The sequence below is a fragment of the Ciconia boyciana genome, chromosome 4 (assembly GCF_034638445.1).
Source record: "Ciconia boyciana chromosome 4, ASM3463844v1, whole genome shotgun sequence".
Classification (NCBI taxonomy): Eukaryota; Metazoa; Chordata; class Aves; order Ciconiiformes; family Ciconiidae; genus Ciconia; species Ciconia boyciana.
This window is the reverse complement of record NC_132937.1, coordinates 91392417-91411696: the sequence shown is the minus strand read 5'-3', so window position 1 is coordinate 91411696 and position 19280 is coordinate 91392417. Positions and strand designations below refer to the sequence as shown.

Genomic DNA, 19280 nt, shown 5'->3' with positions numbered 1-19280 from the left:
TTGTCACATGAGATCCCAACATAGAGTCCAGCCAAATTTTTTTAAATTAATTTTTTTAATTGTTTTCACATATTTTTCTAAACTTAAAAGATTCCTTTCTCTATTTTTAAATTTCGTATTAGTACATGGTACAGTTACCTTATTTGTAATCTTAGCAAAATAAACCTTTCAGTTATCCAGAACCCAGAGATGTCCTTTAATACAAGCATTTCCTTTATCCAAATGCTATTGTGATATTGTGAAACTCTCTGCTCTATTATAGCGCTGCATGATGTATAATATAGTTTACATTATTCTTTTAATGAGTTAGAATTTTTTACATTTTTATTAGAAAGGTGCATATCGTAGGGTCTTTCATCAAATGTGAATGTGAAAGCATGTTCTTTGTTATATGTTCATCTGTAGCAGTACTTCAGCTTTAACTCTTTTGCTTTATTTTAGTGTTGTTTTAAGAATTAAAAGCTTTAAAATGAGTGTCTTCTGAGTTTAAAGTCTTCTAAGTAGAAATGAGTGATGAGTGACCATTAGCAAGCTTGTTGGATTGACAGTCTTCACCACTGACATGTCCTTGGGTAGCATTCAAATTCTGTTGAAGATAGTAGAGAGACTCTTGCTGACTTCAAGAGTCTTAGAGTTTGGTGGTTATCTGCAACAGAGGTACAGCTTGAAGTACGCCAGTGTCAGCCTACCTCTCTGTTTTGTTGTTATCTCTTGATCTTCTCCCCAAACAGAGCATCTCCAGGATGAGAACTAGATTATTTCTAAGAACCATTGAATCTATGGTATCTATCCTGAGACTTCAAGCAGTAGTCCTTATTAATGTCAGTTTGTCTGATGACTATAATGATATGACTGTTCTTCCTCCAGAAGATAGAAGTACAGGGTAATGAACGTTATAGATGCAAATTGAAGTGTCCTCAGTCAACTGGCAAGTATTTAAGATTTATCTCAGGCATTTTGATAGATGCAGTCAATGGCTACAGCCATATTTCATGTCAACTACTGAAGCAATAGGAAAGTTTCAGGAACATGAGCTCTATTTGGTTACACAGATTTTTGCTAGAAGTTAGACACAATGCAGCAGTCATTAGAGATTGTATGACACAGCAAATTCAGCAAAGGTGGTTGCAGCATAACGCTTGCGAGATGTGCCTTACTTTTACCTCCTGGGGATGGCACAGCTGCAGAGATAATTTTTTTCTGCACTGTTGTGGCCACACAGTTATACGTATGTATAAGAATATATATAATATAGAGAGAATTATGTATTCATATATATGTAAAACATGTCTGGCTACAAATATAAGTGTATCGGGAGACGTTAGTGCAAATCAATACCCAGTATAAGGACACGAAATTGTTGACAATTGTTGCCTCAGGTTTGAACTGTGCAAGCATCTCAGTTTTTGAACCCACCAAGGGAACACAGAGTGGTGCTCTGCACAGAACTTCATATACAAGGGCAGGTGGTCTTTATAGCACCTGCAAACCAAACTGCTCTCCCATTTCACCACTCTAAATCTATATCCTTGTGTGGGGTGGCACTTGTGACTGATGTTACTGCAAATTCAGATCTCCAGAGAGTCCTGTTACAGCTCCTGGTATCTCTCACTGCCGAGGAAATGTAGCAAGGAAGCTTGTGGCTAACGCTGTAGCTGCTGACTAAAGTCCTGATGACCTTGACAATGCAGGAAAGCATCTATCAGCTGGTAAAGCTGAAGTATGATAACTATCACGGTGCTCATCTGTGAGATGCTTTAAATCCACAGAGATTCACATCCCAGACATAGAGCTAGTCAGCTAATCTAGCAAGCATTCTTTTCTAAAATGGCAGTCTGTACAGATAAATATGTGATGTGTTCCTCCTTTCCTAGGAGATTCTACCCCTACCAGAAAATGGGAAAGCAATTGTAATAATAGAGCTGAAGAACTGAAGGTGATGTGTACTTTATAGATGACTTCAGTTCCTCTCTCAGTGGCCATTCATTGCCTACGCTCATGCAAAATAATGGAAAGGATACCAATACTGTATTAATGATGTGGTGACTTTATGGAAAGATTGTGCATTTTGATTATGGTTTATCGCAGCTCTATCTACATACAGGTGAGGATGCAGGCAGGTACATTAAATAAATCACACAACACAAAACCTGACTTATGAAAGTCTTTAATTAGCTTGACAAACCTTCACTATATTGTTTCAGTTTGAGTGTTGAGGAATATATTGAATAACCACAATATTTTAAAAAATACCAACAAGTAAAAAAAATGATGAATGTATTCCAGGTGTAAAACTTCCTAGATTTTAATCAAACCATTGGCATTGGAAAAAGACTGTGTTTTGCCACCAAAAAGTTAGTCTTTATCCCCTAGATTAGGTAGCAAACACCTTTTATTTAGCTTGTTATCAATATGTGCAGAAGGTCTCCAGTTCCATAATTCTTTTTGTGTAAACAGAAGAGTTATCTGCTTCTTCCTACAGCTACTTAGTCAAACCAGAAAAATTAATTTACTTGAAGAAAAGTGGAACGAAATCAGGTGTTCGTTGCAAACAGTGCAAGGGCATAGTGTGAGTGTTGAGCCTGACTGTGTGGTCAAGAGGATGCAGGGTCTCTTGAAGATCTATGTCTGAAGAAGAGATTGGTATGAGGTTCCCCAGCAAGTAGAACATCTTTCTCTCCCACCCCACTCAGACTCCCAAAAGTTATCAATAGCCCTTCCATCTGAATTGACCTCAATAGTAAGAGTCTTTGGTTTTTTAAGAGTGTCTTTCTGGGGCTCTCCTTTCAGACCAGTAAAAAGACAAGGCTATGGAAGATTATTCTGATTATTTTCCAGCTGGCTACCATCTGCTTTTCAGCTAATGAGTACTCTGTCCTCCTAATTCCTATCTGAATTTTCCCCTACTTCACACCAGTCAGTGTAAAACATTGGATTGTACAATATTACATTCTAAATTGGAATTCAAATATAAAATAATTTGCAATGTTCTGTCCAAAAACAGAAGGAGGAAAATTCCCTCTCCTCCTGATTTAGAATTTGCTAAAATGCACTTTCTGATGTACAGATATAAAACAATCAGTCTGAAATGTGAGAGAGTGGGTTTTGTAGAATTGGTTTGTGTGGGAACCCTAATGACTGAAACCTTCCAGTGAGCATGCATGAGACTACATGATGTTATTTAGTGTCCAACAGTATACTAACCACAGTCCTCTGGTTCAGACAGGGAACCAAGCTACCCCATCTTCTGTATTTGTACCTCACCTTTCCACTGCACTAGGTCTTAAGCACATATGCATCCTTTTTGGAACTAACTTCTAGTGCTGGATTTAACAGTTTTCATACAGTACTAAGTTTGACCTTGAAGCTCCACATGAAATTTTTACTGTTACAACTTTGTGAAATTTGCCTTGGATTTCAATGGCAATAGAATAGGTACTTCCTAGCCTGTGAATGCCAAATACTGTAGTAGCATCCTTATGCTCATGAGTACGCATAATTGCTAATGATTATCACAGCATTTCACAGTAAAATACTATGCTGTGCAAATAAGGGTTTTGATGAGATCTGAAAATGAATCAGCATTCCTGGCATCGGATCCCGACTACATACCATTTTTTTTCCTGTAGCTCTTGCATCCTGCCTCCAGGCAGAAAAACACTCTCTGTCCTTACCTGGGGAACCTGTTCAGGGTAAGCTACCAAAGAGAAGCTACACATATGGAAGAATGCACTAAACATACTGCCTATGTGAACAGAATATAATAGAGTTAATCTAACAAAGTAATGAAATACTGTCTGTGAAGCCTTTTTGGTCTCTTTAGCTTTCATGAATAATACCTCTTTTTCTGTTCTTCCCTCACTAGAACAAAGTACAGAGCCAGAGTTTCAAAGTATTTAACCCTTTTCCACTCCCTAAGTAATGAAACTGTAGGTTGAAAAAATACTAGTACTTAATCTGTCAGAATTGGCCAAGGGTGCAAGGCTTTTACCAATGTTTTGGGGAAATGCTGAATGCAAAGCACTGGAAAATTTGTTTGCGATTGGTAATGGAGCCAGGATTTCACAGGGGTTATAATGAAACACAGTCCTGGGACATTTAAACTTTGAGTATCCTGTTGGAAGAACTGTGTGTCCTTAAAGAGCCACAATGGAGTTCTTAGAAAAATTCTCTTCTCCTAAAGGACAGAAAGAATTTTAAATTGCAACAATAGGCTTGAGGCAGAAAATTTGAGTGAGGTGTCAGAAAGACAGAGGGGTCCTCTGAGCAGATCTCAAATTAATATATTGCTATGCTTGTGTGTTCTGTGACCTGCTCTTGCAAACAAGTGTGTAAGGTATATACACCTATGCATGGGGCAGTGCTTGCAAGTAAAAACATTAAACACAAACACTTCTGCATGCATCTGGCAATAGGATAGTCAGGGCTAATCCATGCAACTGTTCTGAACAGAAATTAAACCGTGATTTAAAAACCAATGATAGATGGATCTCCTTGCCTGATAAAGACATAAAGGGTCTGGAATTCCTCCACTGAGAGGACTGATAAATTAAAGGTAATGCTTACTGATTAAAGTTTGTCAGAGAGCATTAAAAGTGAATTCTAGATCCGCTCTCTGTGTTGTTTCTAAAGATCAGACATAAAAAGGGTCCGTAGTACCAGAGAAGTAACAAACCTGCCGACCATCATCCCAGTAGGGATTGCATGTTCAGACTGGCTGCAGAGTAGAAATGGGCTCAGCATGAGCTGCTTTGCAGCTGACGCCCCATGCTGTGTGTTAAGAATGTGTCACAAAAACTCCTCTAGTCTACATATTAGGAAACTCCTTTACACGTTTTAATATGATTGATATTAGAAACTTACACAGAAACCTTCCAAGACTCAGAAAATCTCCCATGTCAGAACTGCATTCTCTAGCAATATGGCTTTACTGGCAATGTGTTGAGATTCAAGTTTTGAGTGCAGATTGTGCTCTGCATATAAATAGATCAGTCCCTAAGTGCTCATGAAAATCAGGCTGGAAGTGCCTTTGAGGCCTGACAGTCACCCATCTCTAACCCACCTCTAGAGCACCTTTAGTGTGAAAGGTGTTACACAGAGATGCAAACTCCCATGCCTGCGCTGCAAGAACTGACAATTTAGTCTCAACAAACTGCTTACATGGGATGGATGATGTAGGGTCAGATGCTACCACCCCGGCCAAGAGCAGGAGCTCACTCTGCAAACAGTCTGGTATGTATCAGGAGAAATGCTGAGAGGGGGTCATAGTGGCTGTTACTCTGCTAATTACAACATAATAAATAGTTACTGGAGCCAGGACTGGAGAGAGTTTGGATCGGATGGGGAGGAACTGCCTGTGGAAGATCACCACATTTCTGCAGAACAGAGATCAAGAATACAATACGGGTCCCGAGGGACACACACCCTGAGCACACTCATCTCCCACTTGTTTGGTTCCAGGCAGAAAGGACCAGTTATTGTTTAAGGCTCCAGGAGGACAAACTGCACACTGATTAAAACTCCCACTTTTCTGTTAAAGCAAAGTGATCAGCTTTTATGACTGTAAAAATGCTATTTATGGCAATAGAAATTTAAACAAAGCAACACAAAATTGCCCTGTGTACAGCTGATCTGCATATCACATTGTTTCTTAGAAGACGGTAAACTCCATTGTAGCATTAGCAGCTTTTTGATGGCAGTAGCAAATGCTATTCTAAAAATAAATTTTATATATCTTAGGAACCTTCTCTGAATGTCCAAACCACTGGTTTTCTTCAAATGCTGATATATGCCCTGCCACTCATACTGTAGGACCAAGCAATACGTGGCAATTGACTTCAATGAGACCAGGTGTTAACCCCACAAACAGAGTTCCATTACAACTGCATGCATTGTTTGGAGGATAGCATTGAGGAGAGAATTGGGATTTTGACCCAGAGGTGTTTTAAAGGTAGCAAGGACAGAAAGAAACTCTCATCTCCAGGTCACGGCTTGGAATCACAGCCCAAGTTGTGGTATCCTGAAGCCAAATTCAGACCCAGGACTAGAAGCTGCCCCTGAAAAGCAACATGATTATTCCTGCTTGTTCCAAGATCAGCACTGGTCCTACACGGTCTAGTGGCCATCAGAAGAGACCACAAGCTAAACGAAAATAAAGCCCCAGTAATTCTCTGGCCTGGGCATGGTATCTGCATAAAAAGCTGGAAGCTGCTGTCAGGCTTTGATCAAATGAGCAGTGGATTTCTACTGGCAAAACTATAGTGTATTTAAAAAGCTGACTTTATTTAAAAAAAAAAAAAAAACAAAAAACACAAAAACCTTTCGTTTTTAAATGTACAAATTCTTATTTTTAGAATGGCCAAATTAATCAGTTTCCATTTCATTCTCTGCTTAACTAGCAGAAAAGAAAGGAAAAATCATGAAGAGATTTCAGAGTCAGTACTAATATATTTCTTTAACTTCAAATTCCTACATGTTCAATAAAAAACTTAAGTGGATTATGGTGGATTAGCCTAGAAATATTGCTTAAACTTGTATTTTGTTATGAAATCTTACTTCAGCTAAATGAACGGAGGAAGGACATTGCCTGTAAATATCATGTTCCAAGCATACATTTTTTTATCTCTCTTTCTATGTTGTGGGAAATTTTCACTCCCATTAAACTTTGCTTTAATACATTCTTGTTTTTACACTAAGAATGGAACAAAGCACATGACTCAGATCTGCATGGCTGTATCTCAAGTTATATATTTACCATTCCATTTGTCACTAGAGTTTGCTGTCTTGCCTTGTAAAACCCCATATAACTTTTGACAGAGAACATCTAATCCTAGACAAAATGGAAAAACTTGACCTCTTCCTATATATATTTGCAGAACTGTACAAATCTAGGTTCCCAGCGGGCTGACGCTTTGCTGTCTTACGCAAGGCAAGCGATTGCTCACAACCCCGGCAAACGCAGTATGCAGCTACCTGGTAGCCTGTTTTCTCATGGTGGGTCTGATCTTCAGGGATGCTGAGCACCCATAGGCACATGCTGAGACCCTCACCTGCTTCCCTTGGGAACAGAAAGTGATGAAGGACCCTATTCCTCATCATGTTCATCAGCAGTATTTTAGCTGTTGGCTTCAGAGGTCATGAAATAAGACTTCCCAGTGCCACCAAAAAGCTGCTGTGTACATTGCAGAATAAGGTCCTGCAGTGACTAAGCCTGCAGGAGGCAATCTGCCTGACAACAACTGAGTGATTTTATGTGGAAGTGGGAGTTGAACATGTCAGGGAGAGGGTCTGTTTTTGTGGAATTCCTTTGCTCAGTGGATAAAACTTGGGCTGTACAACGTGTAAGTGTTTGTTTATTCCCACAGTACTGTTGCTGCATGCCAGAGCAGCAAAGCTGCCTGTTACCACCTATTGAAAGGCTTTATCTGACTCAAACTAGCTAGTATTTTTTGAATTTATCCTAATAGCATCCTGATGCACCACCAAAGCCTGGCCAAAGAGGTAACATCTTGTTTGGTCTGAAAGAAACCAAACTATCTTATGTAAAAAATTGTATTTCCTCCTTCTGGAAACCTGTTCAGAGACTGGTTGTCTGTAATGATTTGACTTAAATTTCCAAACAAACAAACTAGTGGATGCATAAAGTTTCCATTCAGTTTCCAAACAATTCCATGGGCAGTGAAGACTGGCTCATTTCAGTGGAAAATTCCTTGCCCCTTTCTACACAACATCTCATGTTGCTACAAAAGAAAGGCTGTTTTTCTTCTTTCCTACCCTGGTAATTCAATACATTTGTCTGGTACAACTTGTGGTTGACAAAAAACAGCTAAGTAAGAACAGTTATTAAGACTTCCATCACAGAGGAACTTTTTGGAGTTGTGAGAGTTTAGTTATAGGAACTGGGACTTTGTGAGATGCTAGCAAATTACTCTGTGCTTTAGTAACCATTACCCTAAGAGCTTAACCCTTAGAGTGGCTGCTCAGCATGCACATCGTATTATACCACATCTCTGTTACCTACATAGTAAAGGCCAGGTAAGATTTTTATACGCAGCATGGAACATGCAGTTTACTGTTGGACAGAATAGCCAGGATTTGTGTTTCTGTATGTAAGCTGCAGGCTCAGATTTTGAATGGTTAATCCTCATTACTCACTTCATATTTCTCTTGCTATGTATCCATAAGCTGTGAACAAAAACATCTGTCAGCCAGGTCCTCTCTTCCCTCCCCCCAGCAAAGCATGACTTTGAGACCCCTGAGTGGACTGTAACCATTCATCACCCATAGAGAAACATCTGGGGTTTTAGAAAAGGCACATGAAAATGACATTTTCAGAAGAGTCAGATCCAGCTCCGAAGACAACCCATAGAAGTCTATTCCCCAAGTGACTTTAGAGGTACGGAAATATATTTTTAAGACCTGAGTCCACTGACATCTGTTCCTAGTCTCTGCAAGAACTGTGTCATGATCATGTAATCTCCTTGTCAAGTATGCCTATAAAATCCAGAAGTGTTAGAAACATTCCAGTGAACTTAATACCAGTGGGGAATGAAGCTAAAACCTGTACCTTGCATGCTATTGATGATGGATTAGCCCTGAGCCTATCTGGCTCCTAGGAGACTTTCCGAAGAACCCACAGGGTCAGCACATCAATTCATTGAAGCAGAGGAAAATAAAATCCTGCCAGGAAGAAGAAGGAAGAGAGACAAATCACTTCTACACTCCCTAATATCAGCCAGCTATTGGAATGCATGCTAACATCTCTCAATCCCTCCCAAAACGAAGTGACACTATTGCTAAGACCCATCCAGCCATAGAGCACCACATTTTCCTACACACAGCTCCAGAGTTTTGATTCAGCTCTTGATCTCAGCTGACAGCCACTGCTGCCCTCCTGCCAGTGTGCCTACGGGCTTGGGTACAACAGGCAGCAGGAAAAAGAAAAGGGAGGGAAAGGGAGAAAACAAAATTAAAATGTAATTTCTTTTTTCCAAAATGAATAATTAATTGAATTCTTTAACCTTTAAACATGCTTGTTTACTTACAGAAAGAGTATTTCAGGCACAAAAGGTTTGAGTATCAGTCACATACCAGGTTAAATTGTAATAGTATCAGGAATGTCCCATGCAGTGCAGTCAGCTATATTATCCCCTATCAAGAAGTTGTAGTTTTTGTATACATACATATATATAAAGTATGCATCTTTCACACTATGGTCTCCTGGTCTGAGTTGACTCCAGTAGGGTTTATGTAACAACAGTATCTGTCGTAAGGGCTGTTCTCCTTGTAAGAGCAGACAATGATACTGTCTTTAGGAGCAACAAAAATGTTGTCTTCAATGTCAGGGGAAGCATCGCTGTCCCTGGTGGGAGAAGAGCTCTTCTTCTCCAAGGCACTGTACGTGGAGCCATCTCCCACGAACACATTCCCCGGCATCTCTGGGTAGCAGGTCTCCAGGTATCTCAGCATCTCTTCCTGCTCCACCTTTCTGATGAGGCTCTTGCACTCTCCCATGGTGGTGGTGGTGGTCGTGGTGCAGATGGACACGGAGTCCTCACCCCGCAGCACTCTCCTGTCCTGGTATGCTTTCTTGGCCAGCTCGTCGCAACTCCCCTTGCCAGACTCCAGGTCCGAGGGGGTCCTCAGCAGCTCCATGACATCCCGGTCCTTGACTTGTTTGCAGCACGGACACTTGTTCTTGGGCCACTTGGTGCAGCCGTCGGTCTTTCTGGTGAGGGCGATGGCGGCGATGCCCGGCAGGCAGATGGCCGGCCCGATGGCCAGCAGCGGGATGTCCCCCAGCGTCTCTCCCTTGATGCCGGACACGGTGAACATGAAGCCGAACACCAGGAAGACGCTGACCAGAGCCACCACCAGCCCCGTCCGGGGGTTGATGTCGTCGGGTCTCATGGTCCGCGCCATCCTGCCGCTCTGCAAGGGACCGCTCTCCTTCAGGAAGCGGCCCCTCGGGGCAGGGGGTGGATGCTCCCCGGCAAGTGCCTGAAGTTTCCCGGACAGCGAGGCGCGGAGGCCCCCGACGGCCGGCACCGCTCGGCTTCCCCTCGGCGGAGCCGCAGCCGGAGGGCGGGCCGGGGCCGGGGCAGGGGCAGGGGCCGGGCCGGCGGGCGGGAGCCGTCCTGCCTCCTCCCTCCCCCGAGCCGCTCTGAGCCGCGCTCCGCCGGCCGCTCCGCTAAGGCGGGAGGGCCGCCCCCCCCCCCCGCGCCGGCAGCCCCGCCGCGCCCTCCCACGCGTGAGGGCGGGCACGCGTGGGCACGGCCGTGCAGCCGTGTGCGCGGGGGTGGGGGGCTCACACCCTGCAGAAGCGGGGGCAGAGAGGCCCAGGCGGGTCCTAGCAGCCGGCGGGCGGGGAGCAAGCGGCCGCAAGGGACACCTGCCCTTCCTCCTCCTCCTCTTCCTCGCCCAGCCCCGCCGGAGCCCCGCAGCAGCCGTGAGTACGTGCACCGCCCACGGGTGCCGCGGCTCGGGGGGCTGCGGGGTCGGTAGGGGGGCAGCTCTTCAGAGGGTGGGCCGAGGAGGCTCGGGGGGTTCCCCCCCCACCTGATTGCCGCCGCCCCGGGCAGCCTTCCCCTCCCAGGCGGAGGGGACCGGTCTGGGCAGCCCGCCCCGGACCCCCCGGCAGACCCCGCGGAACGCCGGGTCTGCGCTCCTCTGCACGGGGCCCCCCCTCCCTGAAAGCCTTCGTGGGGCTGGGATTTGCGGAGCACATCGTCCCCCGGGCAGAGAGCAGTCCTGCCCCGAACCGCCCTTTCCCGAGTTAGCTGCAAGCAGAGAACGAGGCTGCCGGAGATGCTGTGCTCGCTGAACTTCATCCCGGGGGAAGCCCTTAGAGATAGAGCCTCTCCCGGTGTTTTCCCCTCCCCAAGACTCCAAGAGTGGATGTAGCTGTTGGGATGCACCTCGCAGGGTTTCCCTTGGTGTCTAGGGCCCGCCATAAATCAGCTGTGATCGTGGTCTTCAGTCTCTTGTGTTCTGATGCACAGGGGTGATGGTTAATTCCAAGTAAGCCCCACCATCTGAATGAATACAGGAAAGGATCTGAAATGTGTGGGAATGTGGAAAGGCAGGAGGAGCCTTATCATCAGCAGCATTCTAAGGCAGGTTGCTTCAACATGTAATGTGGCAGCAATGTAGAGGAGTAAATGCTTCCACCTGGGGCAGAGAGACTGGGAGATAAAAAGGAGTGATACCAGAAAGTGTCTAAGAAAATTAAGAGAATAAAAAAGGACATTCTGAACTAAATCATGAAACTGTGGTTTCTGTAAGTTTTCGCATTAACATGATTCCCCTCATTAACGTGATTCCCTTGCCTCATACTAGAAATTTGGAAAGCTCATAGAAGCCATTTTAGAAAACACCCAAACACCCCTCATCTTTCAGCCATGTATCCATCCTCCCTACGGTACAGCATGAACAAAGCACATCTGTGTTGTAGATTTCCAAGTTGCCTTGCAGAGAGCAAGCCCAACAATATCCTCTCATTAAGGGGCAAAACTCCTGCCTTATAGCACACTTTCTTCATAAATGGGGTGTCAAGTGATAGCCTTTGCTGTCTTAATCCGAAGGAAGAGTAAGCATAGGAGCAGAAGTACACATACTGGGAAGAGGTGTTTAAGTCGGTGGCAATGGCCTGGTTTTGAGGTTAAAAGTTTGTAATGGACCATGATCGTCGTTTGAACTTGTCCTCGAGAAAGTTGTCCAGTAAAATCCAAACTGAGCTTCTCACCTGTTGCTGAGTGGGCTGAAACAGGAATAATTTGGACTCTTTTAGGAATACCCTCCATCTTGACTGAAAGACTTAAAAATCAAAACCTTCCAGTTAGATTTCAGCACAAGTTAACTTCTACTTTTGCCACTGTGCAGGATTTAGCAGGGTAAGCAACAACTGTAGCTTCTTGGCTTGTATTTTCTGGAGTGAGAATTTGCTGCTTGTTTCCATCTGCTGTTATTCAGATACACAGCTTTTATGTCTTCACATTAGAATGGATAATGCCTTTTTTACCCCTCTGCTAAATTCTGGGTGAAGGGAAATGATTAGCCTTCAGCCAGTCTGTCCCACATAGCTAAAATGTTGTAAAGGTTAAGGTATGAGCAGGGTTATGCTGGTAAATAATGCTGTGAAACTCACCATTCCTGCTCCCTGACCTTCCTTCACCTCCCCTCGTACATTTGAATAGTCTTAAGATTTCCTGTTGGGTTGGAAATTGGTCTTTTGCTGAAAAACAAACTGTGTTGCTTGGGAATAGCAATTAGCTGTAGTTGTATTCATCAACAGTCCTTCAGAGAAGGGAAAACTGCATCAGTAGATCACACAGAAATGTAAATATCATTAGTGGCATCAGTGGAGGGGAAAAAATACTGTTAAGAACTGCACTACATGTCAGAAGATCTAACAGGAATAAAAATGCCCCTTCAAATTTAAGCGACAGGGTTACTGAGATGGAAGACAGAACATCTACTTTGGAACGGAAAGCTGTTAGTGGGCACAAAAATACTTACAGAAAATGTCAGGACAAAGGTGGAACTAAATGCCTCCAATTTGTCCCTTTGTCAGTGGTTTCCAAGACTAACAGTATGAAGATTTTATGCTTCCTGGGGGGATTGAAAAGGGAAACCAACCACCCTGTTCCAGGAAAGCATGCTACAATTGTTAAAATTGGCTTCCCAAGCTAGAAATCAAGAGATCAGCAAGTATCCACTTACACAGTGAGCAACAATGCAAATGGTTGAATCTTCTGTCCTGTTCATAACTAGAGAAAAAAAATGACTTGAGGTGAAGCATGTTTCTGTTGTGGTGTCTTACACAAAAGGTTTGGATAAGCTAGTGCAATGACTGAAAATGCAAAGTATTAATTGAACAGATGATGATGGTGATTAACAATCTGTTATTGCTATTACCCATAACTTAGACTGTTCACTCAAAGCAAAATTGGAGCTGAATTTAGGGAAAAAAATGTGTTCTTATTCTACACTGTGATTTTGTCAGCTCTTTTAGGACTGGTCTAATTGGATTAATCTCTGGAAGAGACTTTTGGGAAGATCTAGGATTCATTCAGAGAAGGCTGTGAATGGACATCCCTTACCAGGACAGGCAGAATGCAGGTATTGGACACAGGTCATGTGTCATGCATAAATAAGGATATTAAATGGTAAATGGTATGTTCTGGACTGGGACACTAATTTCAGCTTGCTCACCATGCATTTCCCTTATATACTCAGTTAGACACAAAACCCTTCTCCTGTCCCACATAACAGTTTAGTGTAACTGATGATCAGGTAGTGTATGTCATCCTCTCACTGTTTAAAATTCATAACTGAAAGTAGTGGCCACTGTTGGCAAAATATGTAAGCATTACTCAGGTTGAAAGCTGCTACAGAGGTGTCACCTACCCCAGCTCCTTATGGCCATGGTGTGGAAGCTGGAAAACTGCAAATTAGAGCTGACTTCAAATTGAAAATAAAGATTTGAAATAAAGAGCTAATTCAAAGTGCAGTGACTATTGTAGTGTTAGTTGTGTTACATATCACGGGTGCCCAAACATGCTCAACACCCTTCTGTATGATCTTGATCCATCCAATATAAAATATATACATTTGAATGTCCCCAAATGAGTAAAACACTGATGAGCATTAGCTAGGAAGGTGGGAACTTTAACATGTCAAAGATCTGAGAGTCTTCAGCAGCCCTGGTCTCATGCAGTGGTCTGAGCCCAGTGCATCTATACAGGAATAACTCTTCTTTCCAAGAGGGTCAGATCCCTCAGATAGGGATGACCCCATCTTCTTTTTTATCTCTACTACTTTTAGCACTTGCCACCTCAATAATGCAAATGTCCTCTAGCCTGCATTTGCTGACCAGTTGTATTGATGCTGAAATACCAAAAATCAGCCAGTCTGGGTTGTTACTCTTTCAACTTGAAGTAATGTTTTAGCTCAATGGCAGGCTATTTCTTAATTACCATGGAGCAATCAAAACGGCTATCTAGATAAACAACTTTAGATGTGCTACATCATTTCTGTTTTTATGTAGGTTTGATGGTACAGATCAGAAGAGAATGGACCAAGATGGATGTGGTGAAAAGGGTACCAGCTGAGTGACACTTAGATTAATTTTCCTGACACTTCTTTCTTAAACCCTTCTCTGAATCTTTTGTTTTGCAGATCCGATTGTCCACTTCAGTCAGTGGCTTTGTGTAAAAGCAGACTTTCTCTGACCAAGCAGTACTGTAAAACCCATGGAAAAGTGTGTGTAGCGTATTTTTTAGCATCCTAAAGGGAGACAGATCTGGGAGATGGAGTTTTGAATTAATACATTACAACTGACAGCTGGCCTATCTATAACATCTCAGCCATACCATACCAAAACTCCACAAGTTCTTAGTAACATCACAGGTAGAATTAGACTCTCCTTTCCACCTTCCAAGCTCTATGGCAATGCTAAAATTTGACACAACTTGATACTGCTTCTGAGTGTGGCATCATGTAAGTCCTACCTATAATTTGGATATGAAACACAGGACTTGTTTTGCTGACAAGTTCTGTGTGTGTTGGGATACTCAAGTTTCCCATTGCAAGCTTTTACAGCAATGCTCTTGTGCACACATTTGAGCCACCCCATTAGCTTGAGTAGACTACTGTCATTCTGCTGAGGTCACTGGCACTTCAAACCTGCTCAAGAGCTGCTTCATAAAGTCCTTCCAGTTTGCTATCTGTGGCAAGTACTCCTTGCTGAAGGTGGGTGCTGAATGCCACATCCATCTCCAAGCCTTCTTTAACATTGTGTTTCCTTGGCCACATCCACAAAAGAAAATACTTGCTAATTTCTTTGTGCTGTGCAAATGTGTGCTGTGATCCTCATATGCCTCAATGGACATTTTTTTTTTTTCGCATTTGAAAAAGCTTGTCATTCGCCCAGCTCCACATACCAAAATTTCCTTATTTATGCTTTTTAGAGGGTCTGTCTAGCCGACCTTATGGCTTTCCATCCCTCCTAACTGCTCTCAAAGCCCCTGGCAGTTCTCTGTCTCTTCATGTCCTCAAGCACAAGAAGTTCACGTGAGAGAAGATTTTTGGACTGCTGTTCTGCTGTTCACTAACGCCCCTGGGTCTTGATCTTTGCAGGCAATCATTTGTGCTTGACTGCTGCTTGCTGGCCAATTGGCCGTAGGTCAGATGTGGAAGGACTGTGCTGATGAGAGAGTCCGATCAAGAAACAAGTGTCAAAAGGGAAGTAGCAGATGCCTGAAGGGCTTGTGCTTTGCCACCGAGCCATCAAACTAGGAGCGGGATTCAGAAACCCAGGTAATGAGTCATGCATCAGTCTTGAGGTGACCTCACGGACTTCAGCAGGGTTGCTGTGGAACAGGTACATGCTGTTGTATGAGTCACAGCATCAGACAGTAAATTTGCACCATAGGAGCAAAACCCTGCCCATATAATTCAATGGGAATTTTGTCTATCTGCATCATCCTGCCTGGTGTGCTTTTTCCCTTTAGGATACTTGTGATTAAATACACCTTATTTCTTCTATCTAGAAGTACTCAGACAAAACATGCAATAATCTCAGGGGAGTCACCCACAAGTACTGTGTGTTATGCATAATGGTGAATAATAGGTATCTTGCTTTGTCCCAAAGAACACAGCAAACTGAAGCCCACACTTCTTAAAAGGGGTCTCTAATTGGAGTCTCTATTCTGTGGAGAGAGAGGGAGGGAAAATAACCCATGTCAGGTTGCCTTGACCTAACTCTACAGAATAAGTTAATGATTTCAGATGTGCTGAAACACCTTTAAAACAGTTTTAAGCATAATCATGTAGAAATTACCACATATTAGGGCACTTGAAATGACTAATTCTCTCTGGGAAGCTTGCTGACACCCTTCTTGTCTGTTTAGGAAAAGTTAGTAAAAAGCTAAGGGAACTTGTCAAAAGAGCACCAGCAATTCATGTTACTTGCAGGGTCTGGAAGACTAGAACTTCCCAAGCCAACTAAACTTGAAGCAAATGAAAACGGGGATGGATATCGTCAAATCCCTAGTCTACAGCTCATTTAAACAATGCAAATATCTCTTTTTACAAAATCATCCCATGCTGTGGATGTGAAAGAAACAGTGAAATCTTTGTCATAACAGTCCTGATTGCCTGCCCTCTGATTACTTTGTGCCACGTCTGCGTCTTTGCCAAGATGTAGCAGCTAATCCTAGAAACCATTTCCATGCATGTGAATGACAAGAAAATAATCAGGAGCAGTCAGCATGGATTCACGAAGGGGAAGTCATGCTTGGCCAACCTCATAACCTTCTACAGTGAATCGACTGGCCTGGTAGATGAGGAGAGAGTAGTGGATATTGTCTACCTGGACTTCAGTAAGGCCTTTGACACTGTCTCCCATAAGATCCTCACAGACAAGCTGTTGATGTATGGGTTGGATGAGCAGACAGTGAGATGGATTGAAATGGGTCACAACATGGATGGATGGATGGATTGTTTTGGGCCACAACCCCATGCAACGCTACAGGCTTGGGGAAGAGTGGCTGGAAAGCTGCCCAGCAGAGAAGGACCTGGGGGTGTTGTTTGACAGCCAGCTGAATATGAGCCAGCAGTGTGCCCAGGTGGCCAAGAAAGCCAATGGCATCCTGGCTTGCATCAGAAATCGTGTGGCCAGCAGGAGCAGGGAAGTGATTGTGCCCCTGTACTCGGCACTGGTGAGGCCGCACCTTGAATACTGTGTTCAGTTTTGGGCCCCTCACTACAAGAGAGACATTGAGGGGCTGGAGCGTGTCCAGAGAAGGGCAACGAAGCTGGTGAAGGGTCTGGAGCACAAGTCTGATGAGGAGCGGCTGAGGGAGCTGGGGTTGTTTAGGCTGGAGAAAGGAGGCTGAGGGGAGACCTTATTGGTCTCTACAACTACCTGAAAGGAGGCAAGTAACAAGCCATAGGACGAGAGGAAATGGCCTCAAGTTGTGCCAGGGGAGGTTTAGACTGGATATTAGGAAATTTTACTTCACTGAAAGGGTGGTCAAGCATTGGACCAGGCTGCCCAGGGAAGTGGTTGAGTCGCCATCCCTGGAAGCATTTAAAAGACGTTTGGTTGAGGTGCTTAGGGACTTGGTATAGTGGTGGACTTGGTAGTGTTAGGTTTACGGTTGGACTCGATGATCTTAAAGGTCTTTTCCAATCTATGCGATTCTGTGATTCTGTGAAAACTGTCTGAATGGGCAGACCCAAAGGGTTTGTGGCACAACAAACATTGGCACAACAGTGGCACAACATCTAGTTGGACACCAGTGACTAGCAGTGTACCCCAAGGGTCAATACTGGGTCCTTCAACATCTTCATTAATGATCTGGATGATGAGGCAGAGCCCACCCTCAGGAATTTTGCAGATGACACAAAACTGGGAGGAGTGCCTGATAACAGAGGGTCATGCTGCCATCCAGAGGGACCTTGACAGGCTGGAGAAATGGGCTGACAGGAACCTGATGAAATTCAACAAGGGGATGTGCAAAGGCCTGCACCTGGGGAGGAACGATCCCAGGCACCAGTATATATGCTGGGCGCTGCCCAGGTGGAAAGTAGCTTGGCAGAATAGGACCCGAGGGTGCTGGTGGACACCAAGTTGAACATGAGCCAGCAGTGCGTCCTTGGGGCAAAGAAGGCAAATGGTATCTTGGGCTGCATTAGGAAGAGTGTTGCCAGCTGGTTGAGAGAGGTGATCCTTCCCCTCTACTCAGAGCTGGTGAGGCCACACCTGGAGTATTGTGTCCAGTTCTGGGCTCCTCAATGCAGCAGAGATATGGACATTCTGGAGAGAGTCCATTGAAGGGTCATTAAGATGATTCAGGGACTGGGGCACCTCTCCTGTGAGGAAAGGCTGAGAGAGCTGGGACTGTCCAGCCTGAAGAAGAGAAGGCTCAGGGAGATCTCATCAATGTATATAAATACCTGCAGAGAAGGTGCAAAGAGGACAGAGCCAGGCTCTTTCCAGTGGTGCTCAATGACAGGACCAGAGGCAGTGGGCACAAGCTGAAACACAGGAGGTTCCCTCTGAACTTCAGGAAACACTTTTTCACTGTGAGGGTGACCAAGCACTGGCACAGGTTGTCCAGAGAGGTGATGGAGTCTCCATCCTTGGAGATACTCGAAAGCTGCCTGGACATGGTCCTGGGCAACCTGCTGTAGGTGACCCCGCTTGAGCAGGGGAGTTGGACCAGATGACCTCCAGAGGTCCCTTCCATGCTGCACCACTCTGATTCTGTAATGGCAGAGAAAATGACGGATGAGTGTGAGCGTGTGTGCGTGCATGGGCTGAGCAGCCCCTCATCACTGTGTGCAGGGGCACTGGATGGAGGAGAAGGGCCAGGCATGTTTTGCTGGAGAAGGGATGGAAGCAGCTCTCTTTGAAGGGGGTGAAACCTGCTCGGTGCAGCAGGAGCTGTCTGGGGGGAGGAGTGCAATGTGACACAAGGCACGGGGCACCTCTGTCCCTGAATAACGTGAAATCTGTTTTTTACAGGAGGCAGCCTGTCTGATCTCTGTCAAATGCTGACGGCTTCCCTCCCCCGTCTTCTCCACCGGGACCGTCTGCCGTCACGTGGCTGGAGGCACGGGAGCTGCTTGCTGCAGTCCCACGGTGGCTGCCCAGCTCTCGGGCACTTCTCTGCCAGCTCCCCTTCCCGCTGCTGTCGGGGGATGCCTGCCGCTTCGCCCACCGCCGTCCCGCCAGCCAAGTGTCTCAGAGGGGTTTCCGCCGGCAATGCCCTCCAGCAGCTGCGGGGCCACAGAGGCTCCTCAGAGGACACGTCTTGCCTCAGCCCAGCTGGTGGTGGCCACTGCGAAGAGCTTTCAGGCCTTCTCTGAAGTCCCAGGGGAGAGTGATGTGCTACAGGACAGGTATTCGTCAGCTCCGCTGTCCTGGTGAGCGATACCCAGAGCCAGCAGTCAGGGCAGCCGGGGATCAAACCACCAGCGTGCATGCGCTGTGCAATTCCCCTTCCTGCGTTTGGCCTTCAGGTGCGCCAGGGACCGAGGTCAGGGGGTGACAGAAGACTGTCCAGGCTTCCCTCCCGCACTGTGAGCTGCTGGAGACTGCCTGCAGAGGAAACACTGTTCGAGTTTGTACCCACAGGTACCAGCTGTGGGGATTTTTTGGGGAAGGAAGGGAGGACATGGTTATTAGGCAGATGTTGCTGTTTTCCTCTATGGATAATGCACCAAAGGGGTGGGAAGGGGTAGTAGCCGTAAGGTCTCTGTGATGGAGTGGG

General features: G+C 44.8%; 1 protein-coding gene across 1 annotated transcript; it reads right to left on the bottom strand.

The window, feature by feature from the left end:
* Positions 1–9204: 9204 nt before the first annotated feature.
* On the bottom strand, positions 9205–9921 carry TMEM215 (transmembrane protein 215). The gene has a single exon (XM_072860766.1). The coding sequence runs from the start codon at positions 9919–9921 to the stop codon at positions 9205–9207; it is 717 nt and encodes a 238-aa protein (XP_072716867.1).
* Between the last annotated feature and the right edge of the window lie 9359 nt (positions 9922–19280).